The 19,834-nt window shown below is 46.0% G+C and overlaps 1 protein-coding gene across 1 annotated transcript in view; it reads left to right on the forward strand.

Moving 5' to 3' along the window:
• Positions 1–19,834, forward strand: part of SEL1L3 (SEL1L family member 3) — a 106,144-nt gene that overhangs the window by 58,055 nt on the left and 28,255 nt on the right. The window contains exons 12-16 of the mRNA XM_069494200.1: positions 3,842–3,961; positions 5,750–5,890; positions 9,552–9,614; positions 12,973–13,149; positions 15,501–15,628. Coding sequence (XP_069350301.1) covers positions 3,842–3,961; positions 5,750–5,890; positions 9,552–9,614; positions 12,973–13,149; positions 15,501–15,628 — 629 coding nt within the window. The remainder of the gene's footprint in view (positions 1–3,841; positions 3,962–5,749; positions 5,891–9,551; positions 9,615–12,972; positions 13,150–15,500; positions 15,629–19,834) is intronic.

Genomic DNA, 19,834 nt, shown 5'->3' on the forward strand with positions numbered 1-19,834 from the left:
CCTTTTCTTTCTTTTCTTCCTTTCCTCTCTCTCCTCCCTCCTGTGTCTCCCCCTCCCCCTCTGTCTCTCTCCCTCCCTCTCTCCTCTCTTCTCTCCCTCCCTCTTCTCTCTTCCTTTGTCTCTTTTTCTTTCCTTCTCTTCCTTCCTCTTTCTCCCCTTCTCTCTCTTTTTTCTCTTTCCTTCCTCTCACTATCTCTCCTCCTTTCTCTGTCTCCACTTCTCTCTTCACCCTCCCCACTCTCCCCTTTCTTGAAGTCAGCGACAGACACGGACCGTGGACCTGATGGGACGCCGCCCTTGGCAGGCGCAGGCTGACCGGCGGGAAGGAAGTGTCTTGTCTCGGGGACAGTGTGGGGCCTTCTCTGGGGCTTGGTCCAGGGTGACCTGAGGAGTGCAGTGGCTCCAGACATTGGGCTCTGGTGACCTGGCCAGCAGGTTTTATTCCTGCTTTTGAGCTGCTCATCCTAGAGATATCGATTTTGTAAAATGGCAACAAAAGAACTTCCTGGAAGCCATGGAAGATCCCAGAACTGGTCAGTCTGGGACTCTCGGTTCCCGCCAGCGTCCCCCGGCTCTGTCCGCATCCCCCAGCTTACCCCTAATGTTTCTTCCCCATCCCGCAGTTTCTCCCCGGCGTTTCCTGGTCACAAAGTGTCGTGTGAGTGAATGAACAGTAGCACAGCTGTTTTTCAAGGCCGTTCCTTCTGCAGATGTCTTTGTAGGTGGTCTGCTTTCGCAGTGTGGTGCCAGTTGCTACTGCGGTGGCCCCAGAACCATGGAGAAGCAACCCCTGGGGATAGCAGGCAGTGTGGTGCGGGTCCCAGGCCCGCCGTTCACTGCGCGTGAAATCCTGACTAATTCCGCTCGCCGCTCTGCCCAGTCTCTCCCCTGTGAAGTGGGCGCCATGGCGGTTGTGCCCCACGTGGTTGTTAAGCACAAATAAGTCAATCCACATGCTGAGCTGAGCCCAGCATGCAGTGTGAGCTCTCTAAAATGTTTCTGGCCCCAACACTGCCCCCCACCCACAAATTCTTTTTTTTTCTGTTTTCTGAAGCATAAAATTATCTTAGGTACATCTTCATCCCCACAGCATAAGGCTTTGAGCTGCATAAAACTGCAAATACTCAAAGGGCTAATGTTCTAAGCTGCTATCAGCTTTGTACACTTTAGAATGAATTAAGGCCCTAAAAAAATGCTGATTTGCCATTACTGAAAGCGTGCCATAACCCAGGCACTCTGCTAAGGTCTTTCATAAACAACCTCATTTAATCCTCATGCAACTCTATGAGGCCAATATTATTCCCATTTTACAGATGAGGCAACGGAGACTCAGAGAAGCTAAAGAACTTGCTCAAAGTCACACAGCAACTGAGTGGTGGAGCCTAGATTTGAGCTTAGGTCTTTCTAACTCTATGCGTTGTAGAAAATAATGGCTAATAGGTTGAGTGCTTTTGGTATAGCAAGTACCCTGCTAAACTCCATTTTATGAATGCAGAAACTGAGTCTCAGATAAATAAAGTAACTGGCCCAACGTGCACAGGTAGTTAGTGGTGAGTTACAATTCAAGTCCCCAGGGTCTGATATGAAAGGTGGTGCTCCTGATGGCACCACCCTTCTGTGAAGCTAAGTGGCCCCACCCAGGGGAGTGGGACAGGGCTAGGTCATCGGACAGATACAAAAGACAAATGTGTTCCTTCTTCACAGTTTTGCACTGGTCCCCTGGAAACAGGATCTCTGCCAAGACCCCCCGACAGCACTGTTAGCTGGAGTGTGTTATGGGTAGGGCGGTAGTGAAACAGTCACCTCACCAGCTCTTCCTCCCAGATGCCTGAGTCCCTCACGGGATGGTAAGGCTGGCTGAGGAGTGGGGGCCCCACAACCACCTGGCCTGGACTTGACTCCTAAATTTGAAGAACTCAGTGTCTGACCCTGGGCAAGTTACTTAACCTCTCTGTGCCTCAGTTTCCACATATGTGAAATGGGGATATGGATGGAGACTGTCTTGTTAGATTACAGAGATTTGATGAGTCGATCTGAGTAAAGCATCAGAACAATGCCTGGCACACCATACATGATGGTTGTTATATGTGTTATATAACAAGAATATAATAATAATATATACATTATCTCTGCCAGAGAGGGGCAGAAAGATGGAAGAGTGTAAATCTCTGCAGGGTGGGTACTATGTCTCCACGTGTCATGTCTTTCATTCAAGTTCCATGACAAGGAGAAGGAGGAAGGAACAAAACAAGGAGAAGAAGAAAAACAATCAGAACCCAAAACACCCACACTCTGGCTGCACAGAAACCCTCCAGCTGAGAATTCCTTATCAGGGCAGCTCAAGCTTCGGCCGAATTCCAGACTCGCAGCAGAACAGAGTCCCTGGAGTTTGAGCTGACACACCCGCTCATGGGGCGCCCTCCGTACACGCTGGCCACACGCTTGGCAAAGAGGAGACCAGACAAAGTGGCTTGTGCCCAGCCTGGATTCCAGCGCCTTCTTGCTAGAGGGTGATGTTTTGTAGGCGCTCTGGAGAGCTGTCTTTGGAGTCAAGCCAACCTGGCTTCCAGGACCAGCTCCATAATTTGACTTTGAGTTCATGGTTTTACCTTGTGAGTCTCAGTTTCTTTGCCTATAAATTGGGGGCAGTGATACCGGGGCCACAGCTTTGTTGTGAGGATTAAATGAAAAAATATTTGTTGAACACTCGGCACAGAGTTTGTTTCAATAAAAGGTAGTGACCGTCATTATTCTAACTGGTGCTATTGGCTTGGTGGCCTCCCCGGGTTAGATGTCCAGCAGGGAAGGCCACCTGCTGGGTTCTGAGCCTGGCACCGTCCCCAAGTCTCAGCCCCCTAATGCCCCTGAAAGGGATTCCTGGCTCCACACGGCCACGGTGGAGGTGACAGCTGAGAGACCTTCTGAGAAACAGGCTGCAGGCTGGAGTTCCTGACTCTCCGTACTCTTACCAAACAGGCAGACAGTCAGGAGGGAAATCGGGCCTGGCTCCTGGTTCTCTGAGGCTTCTTCCCCAAACTAGTCCACATCCGATTTTGTCACCATCTGCCTGTGGCGTGCTGTGGGCACGGGAAGTCCCCTCCAGTATCCCCTCATGGCACCGTTAGATAGATTTCATTATGCATAAGGCGAGACCGTGAAACAACGGGACCGGATTTTTAATAAACAGCAAAAATTTAGACATCAAAATGAATCTTATTTTCTTCAAAGGAGCCAGATACCTGGGAGGCTGTGTGCAAATTCTAAACACTTTGTTAAATTTTCTCTTTGGATTCATCTTCAGCGCCTCTAGCACATTCTTTCTCGCATGCTCAGAGTTAACATGCCCTCTTCTTTTCAGGGTAGATTTAATTTTTGGAAACAGCCAAAAGATATTTGAAGCTAAGCCTGTGAAATAAAAGGGGTTAGCCATGCAGGGTGGTAATACTTTAGGATCAAAAATAAGGTTATACTTAGAAAATATTGATTTACCGTTTTTGATGCTGCATGTGTATAATCTGGCTCTGAAATCACTGGCACAAAGTGGACTTTTGAACAAGCTTGAGCAATAGAAGGAGAAGTGGAAATAATTTTGGCTTCCCAAGGCAAATACTTTGATGTGAACAAACACCCATTTAGATGTAAGAGATGTGATATATTCATTTAAAATGAGTTTGATCTTTTGTCATTGTAGGCACACCTCATATTTCAACTACTCGTATAGTTTTTGCATGAGCAAGTGCTGGTTTAAGAATAAGGTCATGTCTTTTGCATGCTCATATTATTCATTTGGATATTTCCTTCCTTCCTTCCTTCCTTCTTTCCTTCCTTCCTTCCTTCCTAGGCTTATGTTGAAACAATTAGACTAAAAGATGACGAAATACTCAAGGTACAAACCAAAGAAGATGGAGACATCTTTATGTGGTTGAAGCACGAAGCTACCCGAGGCAATGCAGCAGCTCAGGTAAATGCAATCTGCTGTCTTGGAGATTCTATCAGCTAAGAGAGACCAGGTTATACCATGGTAACAAAACATCCCAAACCTCAGTGGCTAAAAACGATGTCATTTGGTTTCTTGTTCACATGGCATGTCCAGTGGGGGTTGGCAGGGGGCCTTGCTGTCACAGTCCCTTAGGAGCCCAAGCTGACAGAGGCTTCCAGAACCATCGCAGGATGGCCACAGCCATGGCACATTACAGGCTGGCTCTTAACACTTCAGTGGCACAAGTCACTTCTCACATTTCATCAGCCAAAGCAAGTCACATGGCCATTCTTGACTTCAAGTGGGCCAGAATGTAGTCCTGCCACTCACCCAGAAGGAGAGAGAGCCACAATGTTTATGAGCACCCCTAAAGATTACCGTCGTGTATTTTGGTGCATGCATCAGAGAGAAAAACAAGAAGCATCGTGCGATACAGGAGAAATTAGATGAGCATTGAGAAGACGGCCCTGAATTCAGCTAGGAAAATAATAGAAAATCATTTCTGGTGTCTTAGGCCACAAGGATCAACCTTGTCTTTTGAACATCTCTTGTCTTTTGGATGAACTTTTAAGAGATGCAAGAAAGGGCAGGAGGCTGGGAAGACATCCTCTCTCTACTCCCCTGGCTTTGAGTTCACCATGAAGAAAAGCCCTTGATGGGAGCCTGCTAAGGCTGATTGTACTGGGCAGAAGCCTCCTGCCCAAAGGGTGGGTTTCGCTTTAGCTTAGTGCTCCCAAGCACAGCAGCGCTGGGAAGACCCTCTGTCTGGGGCTGCTAAGCGGGCAGAAGACCAGAGATGGAAAAGGGAAGGAAAAGAGAAAAGAGTCACAGGCATTAACCAACAAGCAGTTCAGAGGCTCGTTTGTAACCAGTCTCTCACCCCTCTGCAGACTTTGGCCTTGCATTTCAGGAGATACTTTGCTGGGAGTTGTAAGTATTTGGAGGGAAAGAGGAAGAGAAGGAGATGAGAGGAGAAGTAGGAAGAAAGACAGGCAATAAGGTACACATATGAGGCCAGAATGTTAATGCACGTTGCCCCGGTCCCATCCCTGGGCACCTGATCCCAGCCTGCAGTCTTTCCTAGGAAGGAATTCTAGTTCGTAGTTCTGGAAATGCCAATGCCAGAGCCATTTCCTAGGTGCCCTAAGGCCTGCATTAACTTTCCTGACAATGGGCACGTCTTCCTTCCGTCATTCAGCAAATCTTTGCTGAGCAGCTTCTATGAGCTTCTGTTGAGCTCTGCTGGTGGGGGCCAAGGGGACGGGGGCAAAGACAAATAACACCTTGGGGGTCCTACCCCTCAGGAGCTCCCAGCCTCCAGTCTGGAGGTGGAGCCAGCCATGTTGACCAATGAGGAGACAGGAGATTAGTGCTATAGAAGGGTGCCCCAATGATCCAGGTGTGCAGACACCACGCTGATCACTGGGCCAAAAAGATGGGCAATAGCACCCAAAGGAGTGGGCAGTGGGGGAGGGGAGAGAGTTCTGATTGTTGACCAAGCTCCATCCAGCTCTGGCCCTGGGTGCAGTAGATACACACACACACACACACACACACACGTGGATCATTTCCATCTTGTGTTAAGGGTTTGCATTTACACAAGTCCATGTTCAGAGCTCTGGCCTCCAGTTGGAAGATACAATGTGTGTCTAGCGATTCCTTCCTTCTTAATATAAAACATGTAAACTAGGTTTGTCCTCCCACCTTCTAAAGTCCTATATTAAGCATTACACAGGAAAGTCACTGTTCTCAACTGCTGTTGTCTTTAAGCAACGACTGGCCCAGATGCTGTTCTGGGGGCAGCAAGGTGTGGCCAAGAATCCGGAAGCCGCGATCGAGTGGTACGCCAAGGGTGCCCTGGAGACCGAGGATCCCGCGTTAATATACGACTATGCCATTGTGCTGTTCAAGGTACGAGTCACTTAATTTGTACTGAATTATGCAATTCTTATCAGGCATGCCAAGCAGTTTCCTGTGGGCGTGCAGGCAAACAGAGCCGGCAGTTGAAGCAGCTTAGTGTATGCTGCTGTCACTCTTGATGGAAAGGGATGTTGGTGGAAAAGGCAGCGTCACAAGCAGATCTCTGTTCTCATTTTTAATCATTAGCCTTATGTTTGGCACCTGGATTCTCTTTGCTTTTGCAAGAACTGTGGCCTCCTGGAGGAGACACCCATATTTTAGGGACTGGCACGCGGCCGCCAGCCCCCACAGGTGCTGCGAGTTTGCCACCCGCATTGTTCTCCTTGAATTACAGCCTAAACACAGAGTGTGATCCGGCTGGATCCCGACAGTCCCGCTGATGAAAATAAAGATCTTGGGTGTAAGCCAACAGGAGAGGGGTGGGAAGAGCCTAGGACATGAGGACGGGCGTTAAAGTCCCACCTCTGCACCCGTTGTGCATGTCCCTGGAGTCATCTGATCTCGTGGGATGATGGCAACCACCAGACTGAGCGAGACAGTATAACCAGTGGGCTGTGGGAACTGCAGTGCTGTGTGCCCTGCACGAAATAAGTAACGGTTCACACTGGTTGAACGCTTGCTACCTGCCTCACATGGGTTAATGCATTTCGTCCTCACACCAGCTTATGAGGTGGGCACCTTAGTGGATTGCGATTGCTGTTTATATATTAATATATGGAAACAAAGGCACAGAAAGGGTTTGTGACTTGCCCAGGGTCTCCCAACTGGGACATTTTCGACATAGGTCTGGGATCCAGGCAGTCTGGCTTCACAGTCTGTGCTCTTCATCCCCAAACACAGAGACACCAATTCATCAACCTTGGAAAAGTAAAAAGCTGTGGCTTTGGTGAGGAAACTCTTGGACCTTATGTTCATGCCCAAAGAAAGCAGCTGCCTGCCCCCCAAAAGCGAGTGTCTTCCAACAAGGACATGTATGCACATGGCCAGGCCTAGCTCCAGAGCACAGCTGTGGCCACTCGCTCGCTGACAACCATGACTTTTGCTACGTTTCTAACCCTCGCTACTGTGCCAAAGGCTGAAAACCTATTGGTTGTTATGGTTTCCACACCGAGAGCCCAGACGTCTCTTTCCAGTTGCCAAGCCAGCGTAGGAATTGCTTGAGCCTTCGCCATGTGCCAGGGCACTGGTGTGTTTGTTTAACAGGCACCATGCAGGGCTGACCAGTGCCAGACCCTGTGCTGGATGGAGGGGCACAGGGACGCCTGAGCCACGTCCCTGACCTCTGGGGGCTCATACGCTGGAAGGGACGACAGAAGATAGGGTCAATAGGAGCAGAGGGGCGGCACCTGTCCTCCAAAGTTGGGGCTGGTCACTGTCCAAAGTGTGGAGAAGATAAAGGCACAAATCAGGCATTATTTCTGCCCACTGGGATCTTGCAATCTAGGGGGAGAGGCAAACATGTAACTAAATGACTGTGGAAGTGACATGTTTCCTCAGCGTCTGATGTCCCCACACCCTAAAGTTTTTAGGGGGTTTCTATGATCTAGCTAAGCTATTTCTGGTGGGATGAAGCAGGCCCTTGATCAGCATCTCAGGGAAGATTTTCACCTCTGGCCGGAAGGTCTCCCCAGGGATATTCCACGTGAAAGCACCCCGTGCGGAAATGTGCTTTCCATATGTAAAGAACAGCAAGTGCACTTGGCCATGTGGGCTCCTGGCTTGCTGTGTGCGAAGACTGCCCCAGGCTGGTGGCTGTGATTGGTTCTTGGCAGTCCTGTGGGTCCCATCCTGCATCCACATGAGGACGAAGCTTTGGCTTTGACGGCAGCAACTGCCCCCCATCAATTCATTCAGTGGATAATCACCGAGTACTTGCTACGTACTTACCTGTGTACTAGGACTTTACGCCTCTCTCATTTAACAACTTCCAGTACTGCTCGGATTCATGTACAGTGCAGGTCTTTGTGCGAGAAGTTATCCACTTGTGATTAAACAGCAGCTACCCTGGACACATCCCTACTCTAGAAATCATATCTGGGTTGTAGTTGCAGCTCTAACTGTGAAGCTTTGGATAAGCCAACCTCTCTGGGCCCCAGTTTTACTCCCTCAAAACAAAGAAGTTGGAGAAGATAAACTTTGAGTCCAACCAGGTTCTAACGGTCTCTGATTCTGGTGTTTCTGATGCTTTTCTGGAAGTCCAAAGAAACTGTCTCATTTGCCATCCCATTATTCCAAGTATCCTATGCCCTTCCCTCTTTCGTCTCCCTCTTTAATTAAATGAAGTAATGATGCAGTTCTGAAAAATATTTTCATCCTCCACTTAGCTTCAGCTCATGGGTTTTATTAACTAGGTAAGTTAAAGTCTAGTAGAAACTTGATGTGTATAATTTTAACCTTTGGTTGGATTCCCAGTTTTATTTGGGGTCATAAAAAATAGCGAGTCAAGCAAGTTCACCGTACCCTACGAGGAGGTTATGAGCTGAAACATACGGAAGGAAACAGAGTATGGTGTTACGAGCTTGGATTCTGGAGCCCACCTGCCCGGATTCCAATCCTGATCTCACTCCCCACTCACTGTGTGGCCCTGGGCGAGTTTCTCAGATGGGAATAACAGCAGCACCTCGGGTGGGCTGACGTGGCGATTGGATGTACTAGACAGTGCTTGGCCCACGTTCAGTAACGCAGGAATGTTAACTAGTGCTGTCTCCATTTACCATCCCGCTAAGCACTTAAATAGAGTTAATAGCTGTTTGTTGCAAAACCCTCTCATATTCATGTCACGTGCGATCCTGTCAACCGCTGTGTCTGAGTCCAGGAGGACCCTATGTGGCACGTGGGGGGTGGGCAGCATCAGTAATTCTAAGTGAGTTTGGAAGCAGCTGCAGTTTTCAGCTGGCTCTCCTCGTCTGTGTCAAGAGAGACCTCAGGGACCCCCTTGCACCCCACCCTCAGACCCACCACTTCCCCACAGGGTCCTCCAGACATCTCAGCGTGGTCTGCAGAGTTCCTGTCTTGTAACAAGAGCCCCACGGCCCATGTTGGCTCTGCGGTGGAAATACCACCTCTTCTGGAAGAATATTCTTCTTGCTGGAAGAGGCTTGTTAGTTTTCTGTTAGTTGCATCTGAGGCCACCAATTCCTCTGGGTTCTGTCTCCTCCATGGCAGGTCCTCAAGCTGGCTCTGAAGCCATGATGTTCCACCCTGGGGACCCCAGCCAGGACCGAGGAAGGCTGCAAGTGATAGCCTAATAACTCTGGACTGTCCAACACATATAAAGTGCTTTCTGGCTGGCCAATTAGATAATCCCCAGGGGACAGCAGCCAGGATGACTAAACTCATTTAACCTGATTCCTGGCTTCTCCCAACAGCACCTGTGGGTTGACGGGAATGCAGTTCACGTGGTGGTGACTGCTAAACTGGGAGGTGGAGGTTTGTTACCTCTGTTCCTCAAATACAAGCAAAATAATAACATGACGGTGACGGTGGTGATGTAACAGCGCTGCATATAGATCTTTAATATTGGGTTTAAATGGAGAAGTTTAGGGTTTTATTCTTAAATACTTCATATCAAACTCTGATGTATCTGTGTGATGCTGTTGAGTGCGCTCTGGGTTTATTTTCTTCATAATCATTGCAGTTTATCAATGTTTAGGGTCAAGGAGTGAAAAAGAACAGACGGCTTGCCTTAGAGCTGATGAAGAAAGCAGCTTCCAAGGTAACGCACGCACATTGTGGAGGGAAACAGCTCCGCCACACACCCACACGCTCACACGTCTAAAAGAGGAAAGGGCCGGCCTCTTCCTACAAAGCCCAAGGTGGAAACGGGGTGAGGTGGGGAGGGGTGGTGGCACTGCCCGTGATTAGTCACTTTTGAGCTACAATCCGTGCAGAAACTTGCCACAATGGGGGCAGCAACATTCAAAAGCTGAATTCACCTTCCAGTCAATAGAATTCAGGCTGATTTTGTTTGAAGGCTAAAATTATAATCAGGAACTGCCCTGATAACAAGCAGCGGGACTCCTGGAGACTGAATGGGTATAAATGCCATTGAATTAGGAAAACCAGAAGCCTAATTCCTTTGAAGGTTAACCCTGTCGTGTCCATTTCCCATTTGCTTCTTGTGCTTTGATGACTGGGCTGTTTATCAAGTTTATTGCCAGGTTTAGGAGTTATTTTGCTTTTGTCATTATTTACACTTCAGTGGTGTCTTCAAGTCAGCTCGTTTCTATGCAGTGCTACAGAATAGAGGTTGTGATGTCGCTTGGTGGTGAGGACACACACACACACACACGCGCGCGCGCGCGCCCAGTGCATGCACACCCACACGCACACTCACGTGTGCATGCGTACAGAGGGGCAAATAAACGGATTTGTAGAAACTTATAACTCTACACCTTGATGAGGCATTTTATAACCCTTTTGGCTCTTGGATGGGCTCTGTTTCTAAGGCTGCTAGTATTTGCCGTAACAATGAAGACTACTCAAGTGACCATGCTGATTTTTCTTCCCCGTTCTTTTTTTCTTGAGGAGCTCAGAGTGTCTCGTTCTCTGGAGCAGGAAGTCAGAGCATGGAGTAGGAGACCCAAGAGGCCTTTCCTCCATCTGTGTGCTGTCCAGAGGGCACACAAGCCAGGAAGAGGGCACCCCTGATGTGCACACCAGCTCCTGATCTCAACACAAATTATAGGGCAGACATAGAAAAGCAACTTGATGGTAGTCATTGAGGGTGTCGGTTCCGGTGCACCCTAAAAAGTGGGGCAGAGAGGGGGTTTCCTAGTGGTGAAGTGATGTCTACTGTGCTGTATTTTGAATGGCTTTTAGCAGAGCTTAGAGAAGTATTGGGAAATGCAGCTTTATGGTCTGGAGTAGTCATGTCCTTGAAAGTGTTTATGGGATTCTCATTACTCACTCAGCAAGGCCTTATTAAGTCCCCACTCCTTGTTGGACGCTGTGGCGAAGAGTGCACATAATTTGATTTTTGGAACTAGCCAAAGGGCACACAGAGGCAGATCCGTCGATCGAGCTGGGTGAATATCCAGAACAAAGTATGAGCATTCATCAGTAAGACAGGATTCCTTGTGGGTCTCCTGAACTGGGACCCGATGCAATTCCTAAACAAGGAGTTTTGAAAATGTTTTGAGCAGTGACGGGTGCATCTGAATAAAGCTGTGTTCTCCTGAGCTACACAAAGCCATCTTGCTGTGTAGCTTCTGTGGGCTTGTCCCAAAGATGGCTCTTGCCACTTTAGTGTGGCCTGGTCTATTACCTCGTTAAAGCGCATTCTGCAGTACTTAGTGGAAGCTTACCTTGGAAGCTGAAAAAAGTCATGGAAAAATGCTTCCGTGACGGATCCACGGCACTGACGTTTCCACACGTGGCTCTCCAAGGTCGGGTATTCGGGAAGTCTGCAGATGTGAGCCCTACTCTCCCTCCTGAGGGTTAGGATTTGGATTCCACTTTGTTTTGCATCATTCAGAGAGTGGCTGTTGTTCATTTGTCAACTATTTATTGAGTGCCTACTCTGTGATTGGGATACAAATCCAAGATCCCAGCCCTCATGGAGCTTGTATTCTAACGAGCGTTGCTAGTTTCTCACTCGGTCATTCTGGCACCTGGATTACAACGTGCAGACTAGAAGTTTAGCATTTTGGGAGCCATTGCAGGCTGGGAGAGCTGCAGGCTGGACTCTGGGCATCTGTCTATTGTTAAGAGACACCAGAAGGCCGGACGTGGTGGCTCACGCCTGTAATCCTAGCACTCTGGGAAGCTGAGGCGGGTGGATCGCTCAAGGTCAGGAGTTCAAGACCAGCCTTAGCAAGAGCGAGACCCCGTCTCTACTAAAAATAGAAAGAAATTATCTGGCCAACTAAAAGTATACATAGAAAAAATTAGCCGGGCATGGTGGCGCAGTCCCAGCTACTTGGAAGGCTGAGGCAGGAGGATCGCTTAAGCCCAGGAGTTTGAGGTTGCTGTGATCTACGCTGACGCCACGGCACTCACTCTAGCCTGGGCAACAGAGTGAGACTCCGTCTCAAAAAAAAAAAAAAAAAAAAAAGAGACACCAGAGACACCCATTCTTCACTGGTGATAGGGGAGGCTAAAGAGATTTGGTTGCCCACTTAGACTCTGACTTAACAAGTTTACTGAGGCAAGGGCACTATTTGCCCCTCAAACCCTCTTTTCCCCTGCTCGTTCATGGTCTTGTGCAGCTCTGGCAGGAAGTGAGGAATGAGAGTGCTGTAGGCCAAGGTGTGCACACAGGTGTCTCACGGTTGGGCAGGAGGCTCTGTCAGGACCACTCGCACCTGTGCAGGACTCTTGAGCTTTTAACAAGCAGGCTCGAGGCTGTCATACGACGCAAGTGGGAGCATCTGGGCCAAGCAGACAGCAGTACCTGTAGAATGAATACGACAAGAACAGGAGGCTGGAGGCCAGATGGACATGGGTGGGCCCTTCTCTGGTACCAGGTCCAGATTTAGACACAGCTCTGAAACTCTCCCGTCTTCTGCACCACCCTCCCCTTCTGCTTCTGCCTCTACCAGACTCTATATCTCCTGTCGGAACTGGGGTGCCCAGCAGACACAGAGCACCTGTGCTTTGCAAGTAGGATGTGGTGGCTGCTTCGCTCAGAGTGCATGTCGGTGTTCAGGGCAGAGGAATCAAAAGATGGGCAAGCAGGTCACCTAGAAACTGTCCCAGCCAGGGCAAGTTTCAGGCCTCAGCCAAGTGCTCATGAATTTTAAGGGCACTGCTGATACCTCAGGGCGATAGGAGGCCTTTCGTAGACAAGGGCGGGACATAGGAGCCCACAGGAGCCGAACAGTGATTTGGGGCCAGCAGCACCATTGAGCTGGAGCCAGAAATCCTGGCAGCAGCCTGGGAGACTCACCTGGGAAGACACTGAGGCGGACTCATGTTTCCTGGCACTTAGCTTTTCTTTAATGCCATCTGCCCCAAAATAGAGAAAGGGAAGGTTTTGTTCAGACTCAGGCAGAATGCTTCCATAACAATTGCTTCCAAATCTCTTTAGATTTCATTAAAAAAATTAATTTCTTCCTTATTCTAAAATTCAGGGATTGCATCAAGCAGTCAATGGCTTGGGATGGTATTACCACAAATTCAAGAAAAATTACACCAAAGCGGCAAAGTACTGGTTAAAAGCAGAAGATATGGGGAACCCAGACGCATCGTACAATCTTGGAGTCCTGTATTTGGATGGCGTTTTCCCAGGAGTTCCTGGCAGGAATCAAGTGAGTTGCACCTGAGGCAGCTCTGCAGCTGGGCAGCCACTCGAGGGTGCACTGTGGGTCCAGCCTGGGCCAGGCACTGTGGGGCCCAAAGACACACCCCAGACACAATCCCTGCCCTCACAGAGCTCAGGGGGTCCAGTTAGGAAGATAAGATAGTGCAGAACAAAGGGTGGCATTTAACCAAGTGCCAAGTGTGTGGTCAGTGGCATGACCCAAACACTTCTGGAGAGGGGGGTGGTGGGGAAAGCAGTCAGGAAGGCTTCATGGCGGGGGGCGGGGGGTGGGGGGTCGAACAGGGGGGAGAAAAGGGAGATGATACAAGGGGGAATGAGTGTGAGATGGTGCAGAGATTGATCTTCCTAGAAGCAAAGAGAGCTGAGTCCAGATAGCGTTGCTTGGTGTGAGACCAGATTTAATAATAACGAAAACAATGGCAATCTCCAGTGTTTACTGAGCGCTTCCTCTGTGCCACGCACCGGGCGAAACACCTTCCACGTGCTGTCTCATGTAATCCTGCCTCTCCTCCCAACTAGCCACTGTGGTTATGTCCATTTTGGAGACTAGGTGGCTGAGGCTCTGAGAGATTAAGTAACTTTGAGCCATACACTCAGTGGAGTCAGGACCTGGCCCCAGTGTGAAATGTAAGCCCTCTTTATTAATAGCAATATTGATAATGATAATAATAGCCCGAGCTCATTGCATTCAACCAAATCTAGGGAACACCCACCCAATGCCAGGCGCTCCTCTGGGCCCTGGGGATATAGCAGGGTCCCTGCTCTTATGAAGCTTTCATTCCCATGGAAGGGAAAGACAATACATAAATATACAATGTAAGGAAGACTGGAGGACAGCTATTACGGGGAGAAATAAAACAGGAGAGGGAAGACAGGGTGGAGATTGGGGGATGTTATTACACAAGGGACACCAGGGAAGGCCTCTCTGAGAAGATGACCTTGTACAGACTCCTAAAGGAGTCTTGCAGATATCTGAGAGAGAACATTCCAGAGGGAGGGAAAAGAGCCGGAGCAAAAGCCCCAAGAAGGAAAGCAGGCTCTGCGTGCTAGAGGAACAGCAGAGAGGCCAGCACAGAGCAGGAGAGGTGGGGAGGATGGGAGATAAGGCTGGCGAGGTAGCTGACAAGGTCAGTGTGAGACTCAGCTTCTGCTCTGGGGGAGATGGAAACCACTGGACAGTCTTGAACAGGGCAGTGATGGATCCTAGCAGAGACTAACGGAAGGGAGGCGTGGGTGGCAGTGGGGTGGGGGGTTCCTGCTTTGGATCCAAGCGAGAGAGGATGGTGGGTGAGACCAGGGCAGGAGCAGTGGCAGGGCTGAGACGTGATTGGATCCGACAGGTATTCGAAAGGTCCAGGCGACAGAATTTGCTGATGGATTGGATGTGGGGTGTGAGCGGTGTCAGGGATGACTCCAGGGCGTTCAGCATTTAAGATGGAAGAATGGAGGTGGCATTTATTAGGAGGGACAAGACTGGGGCAGCAGCAGATTTGAGTGTGGGGGGGATTGGAAGATTATTCTTCGTTAAGCACTAAACCTCAAGAATATGTTATCTCATTTAATCCTCACAACAACCCTTTCCTAACAGAAGCCACATTTTTCAGTTGAAGGCAAGAGGTTTAGAGAGATCAACTAACATGCCCAAGGCCACACAGCTAGTAAGGAGGGGGACTGGAATTTGAACCCAAGTCTGTCTGACTTCAAACCCATGCTTTTAAAAACCATAGTTAACTGCCTGAGAAAAATAACAGTAATCAGTGGAAGTGTATCCATTTAAGTATTTGTTCTTACTCTCTCCCTCTTCCTCTGTGATGACACAGGAGGCTGTATATTTTTCTGCATTGCAAATGTCTGGTAACCCTCCCACACATCTGGGAGTGTGGGATTTTTTATTGTCAAATTCTAATTCTCACCTTCCTACTGGAAATGCAATTTTTACGCATGAGTTTGAAGAAAGTATTAAGTGAGGTTAGGAAAGCAAATGCCTGGATTTTCACCTGGTGTGACTTCTGATAAAGTCTTCTATCCAGCCTGCAGGGGTTATGTGAGGATCAAATGAGATGGCAATGCTATTCATAGTGACACATTGTCTCATTTATTGGGTAAACTTAATCAACAGAATAGCTGAGGCGAGGTCATACGTCCCAGAGGCTGGCTTCTGTGATTGGGTTTCTTCCCGGAACTGTTGGCTTACCCTGGTTTGGTTTTTCTTGTTTTGTTTTTTTTTTTAAAAGCTGTCAGAAGTTCCAAGCCAGGCTTTAAGTCTCTCACTACCTTGTCTCTGGTGAAACCAGCCCGGTCAGGAGGACTCGATGTTTTGTTCATCTCTCTTTACAGACGTTAGCTGGTGAATATTTCCATAAGGCTGCGCAAGGCGGACACATGGAAGGGACCTTATGGTGTTCTCTCTACTATATCACAGGCAACCTGGAGACATTCCCTAGAGATCCCGAGAAAGCCGTTGTGTAAGAATCTGTCGAATGTTGCATGTGCAGGGAAAGCTGTAGCCCATATTCACTATGCCTGAGCATTTCTTAAATTGAGTTTTTATTTTTATCAGTTATGCATGCATGTACTTTAAAAAGCCAAATCTTTTGACAAAGCAAAAATTAAAAAATAATTTGACAAGAAAAAACCAGAAAAACTCTGCCGGCCTCACCCCACCCCACCTCCAGACTCTATTTCCTACTCCCTGGAATAAATCACTTTTAACCTTTTAGTTATTTCTTTTTTATTTGCCTGTCGCTAAATAACATAGCTTATACCACTGTTTCTTGGTATTGTCATCATAAGCATTGTCTACTGTTGTCCCACTGTGAAAGGTGAAGACTTAGTTCTCTGCCACCTCCCACTACTCCACACATTCACACGTCCTGCCCTCTTTCATCTTCCCAGTAAGTGTATCACTTTGTTTAGATTAGGACCAGGGTTTACATTCTTATGACCATGTAAATTCTATTCACAGCTGAGCCATGTAGTATACTATGATTACTTTTTCTTTCTTGCACAACTTCTTCTTTTCTATGACATACTAATTACTTTTTATTGCTGTTTATTTGCTTAGCTCTCCATATCCTTATCATTTTCTATGTACTTCATCTCCAAATTCTCCTCCAGGTGTCTAAATTTCTTCTCCGTATGTCCAGACCTATCTAGGTATTCTATCAATTTAATCTTCTTGGCAACATCTGTCCTGGAGTTTCTGTTCAGGACAGTGCTATCATCCTGAGATGAACTTTGTCATCATTGTAGGAGTTCCCTTTCCCTCTCTCTCTTTCTTTTTTGGTTCTCCTCTTTGCTGGACCCCTTTCTTTCTCTTTCGTGGTCTGCGCCTATATTTTGGTAGAGACCAACTTTCTGAAGAATGAATGCTGAAGAGGAGGCACATTTTTGAGATTCAGCATATATGAAAATGTTTTATAAGGCTTGTCAAACTATAGCCCATAGATGAAATGTGGTCTGGTGCCTGTTTTGTGTGGTTCCAAGGGCTAAGAATGCTTTTCACATTTTTAAAGAGTTATAAAACAAGCAAAGAGGAATGTGCAACACAAAGCTTAAAATATTTACTCTCTTGCCCTTTATAGAAAAAAGTTTGCCAACTTCTGCAAACCAATAACCTGGCTCTCCAAAAGGTGGTTTTTCTTTTTTCATAATTTTTATTTCAAAATATTAGGGGTACAAGTGTTCTTGTTACATGGATGAATTGTATAATACTGAAGTCAGGGCTTTTAGTTTATCCATCACCAGAACAGTGTACATTGTACCTGATAGGTAAGTTTTTTCCCCTCACTCCCCTCCCACTCTCTCCCCTTCTTAGTTTCCAGTGTCCTTTACACCACTTTATGACCATGTGTACCCATCGTTTAGCTCCCACTTATTAGTGAGAACATGTGATGTCTGTTTTTCCATTCCTGACATATTTCACTTAGGATAATATTCTCCAGTTCCATCCAAGTTGCTGCAAATGACATTATTTCATTCCTTTTTATGACTGAGTAGTACTCCATGGGATATGTATACCACATTTTCTTTATCCACTCATCAGTTGATGGTCACTTAGGTAGATTCCACATCTTTGCAACTGTGAATTGTGCTGCAATAAACATTTGGGTACAGGTATCTTTTTGATGTAATGAATTCTTTTCCTTTGAGTAGATACCCAGCAGTGGGATTGCTGGATCAAATGCTAAGTCTACTTTTAGTTCTTTGAGGAATCTCCATACTGTTTTCCATAGAGGTACTAATTTACAGTCCCACCAACAGTATATAAGCATTCCTTTTTTACTACATCCAACCCAACATCTATTGTTTTTTGATTTTTTAAATAATGGCCATTCTGATAAGGTTAAGGTGGTATCTCCTTGTGGTTTTAATTTGCATGTCCCTGGTGATTAGTAATGTTGAGCATTTTTTCATATGTCTGTTGGCCATTTGTATATCTTCTTTTGAAAAAATTCTGTTCATGTCTTTCGCCTACTTTTTAATGGGATTGTTTTTTTCTTGCTGATTTGTTTAGGTTTTTTATAGATTCTGGATATTAGCCGTTTGTCAGATGTATAGACTGTGAATATTTTCTCCCATTCTGTAGGTTGTCTATTTACTCTGTTGAATGTTTCCTTTGGTGTGCATAAATTTTTTAATTTAATTGTGTCCCATTTATTTTTGTTATTGCTGTATTTGTCTTTGAGGTCTTAGTCATAAATTCTTTGCCTAGGCTAATGTCTAGAAGAGTTTTTCTCATGGTTTTTTCCAGAATTTTTGTGGTTTCAGGTCTTACATTTAGGTTTTTAATCCATCTTGAGTTCATTTTTATATATGGCGAGAGATAGGAATACTATTTCATTCTTTTGCATGTGGCTATCCAATTTTCCCAGCATCATTCATTGAATAGGGCATCCTTTCCTCAGTGCATGTTTTTGCCTGCTTTGTCAAAAATCAGTTGGTCATAGCTATATGGTTTTATTTCTGGGTTCTCTATTCTATTAATCTATGTCTCTACCTTTATACCAGTACTGTGCTGTTTTGGTTACTATAGCCTTGTATCATTTGAAGTCAGGTAATGTGATGCCTCTAGATTTGAACCTTTTGCTTAAGACTGCTTTGGTTATTTGGGCTCTTTTTTGGTTCCATATGAAGTTTAGGATTATTTTTCCTAGATCTGTGAAAAATGACATTGGTATTTTGATGGGATTTGCATTGAATCTGTAAATCAGTTTGGGCAGCATGGACATTTTAACAATATTGATTCTTTCAATCCATGAGCAAGGGAATTTTTTCGATTTGTTTGCATCATCTATGATTTCTTTCATCAGTGTTTTATAATTCTCCCTGTAAAGATCTTTCATCTCCTTAGTTAAGTATATTCCTAGATATTTTCTTTGCAGCTATGCTTCTCATTTGTGTACATTTATTTTATAACCTGAGACTTTGCTGAATTTATTTATCAATTCTAGTAGTCTTTTGGTGGAGTCTTTAGGGTTTTCTAGACACAAGATCATATCATTGTCAAACAGGGATAATTTGACCTCCTCTTTCCCAATTTGGGTGCCCTTTATTTCTTTCTCTTGCCTGATTGCTCTGGGTAGGACATCCAGTATTATGTTGAATAGAAGTGGTGACAGTGGGCACCCTTGTCTTGTTCCAGTGCTTAGGGGGAATGCTGTCATCTTTTCCCAATTCAGTGTGATGTTGGCTGTGTGTTTGTCATATATGGCTTTTATAATTTTGAGGTATGTTCTTTCTATGCCTAGTTTTTTGAGAGTTTTTATCATGAAGGGATCCTGGATTTTATTGAATGCTTTTTCTATATCTATTGAGATGATCATATGGTCTTTGTTTTTACTTCTATTTATGTGGTGAGTCACATACATTGATTTGTGTATGTTGAACCATCCTTGCATCTCTGAGATGAAACACACTTGATCATGGTGGATTATCTTTTTGATGTGCTATTGAATTCAGTTTGCTAGTATTTTCTTGAGGATTTTTGCATCTATATTCATAAGGGATATTGGTCTGTAGTTTTCCTTTTTTTGTTGTGTCCTTTCTTGGCTTTGGTATCAAAGTGATACTGGCTTCATAGAATGACTTAGGGAGGGTTCCCTCCTTCTCAATGTTGTGGAACAGTTTCAGTAGAATGAGTGCCAGTTCTTTATAAGTCTGGTAGAATTCAGCTATGAATCCATCTGGTCCAGGGCTTGAGGTTGTGTGTTTCCAAGAATTTATCCATTTCCTCCAGGTTTTCTAGTTTGTGTGCATAGAGGTTTTCATAGTAGTCACAGATAATATTTTGTATTTCTGTGGTTTTAGTTGTAATGTCTCCCTTTTCATTTCTGATTGAGCTAATTTGAGTTCTTTCCCCTTTGTTTCTGGTTAATCTAGCTAGTGCTCTATCGATTTTGTATATCTTTTCAAGGAAACAATTTTTTGTTTCATTGACTCTTTGTATTGTTTTTCTGGTTTCCATTTTGTTTAGTTTTGCTCTGAGCTTTGTTATTTCTTTCCTTCTGCTAGCTTTAGGTTTGGTTTGTTCTTCTTTTTCTAGTTCCTTGAGGTGTGACATCAGGTTGGTAATTTGTGATCTTTCTGTGTTTTTGATGTAAGCATTTAACGCTATGAACTTTCACCTTAGCACTGCTTTTTGTCTATCCCATAGATTTTTAGAAGCTTGT

This window comes from Eulemur rufifrons, chromosome 19 (genome assembly GCF_041146395.1).
Source record: "Eulemur rufifrons isolate Redbay chromosome 19, OSU_ERuf_1, whole genome shotgun sequence".
Taxonomy (NCBI): Eukaryota; Metazoa; Chordata; class Mammalia; order Primates; family Lemuridae; genus Eulemur; species Eulemur rufifrons.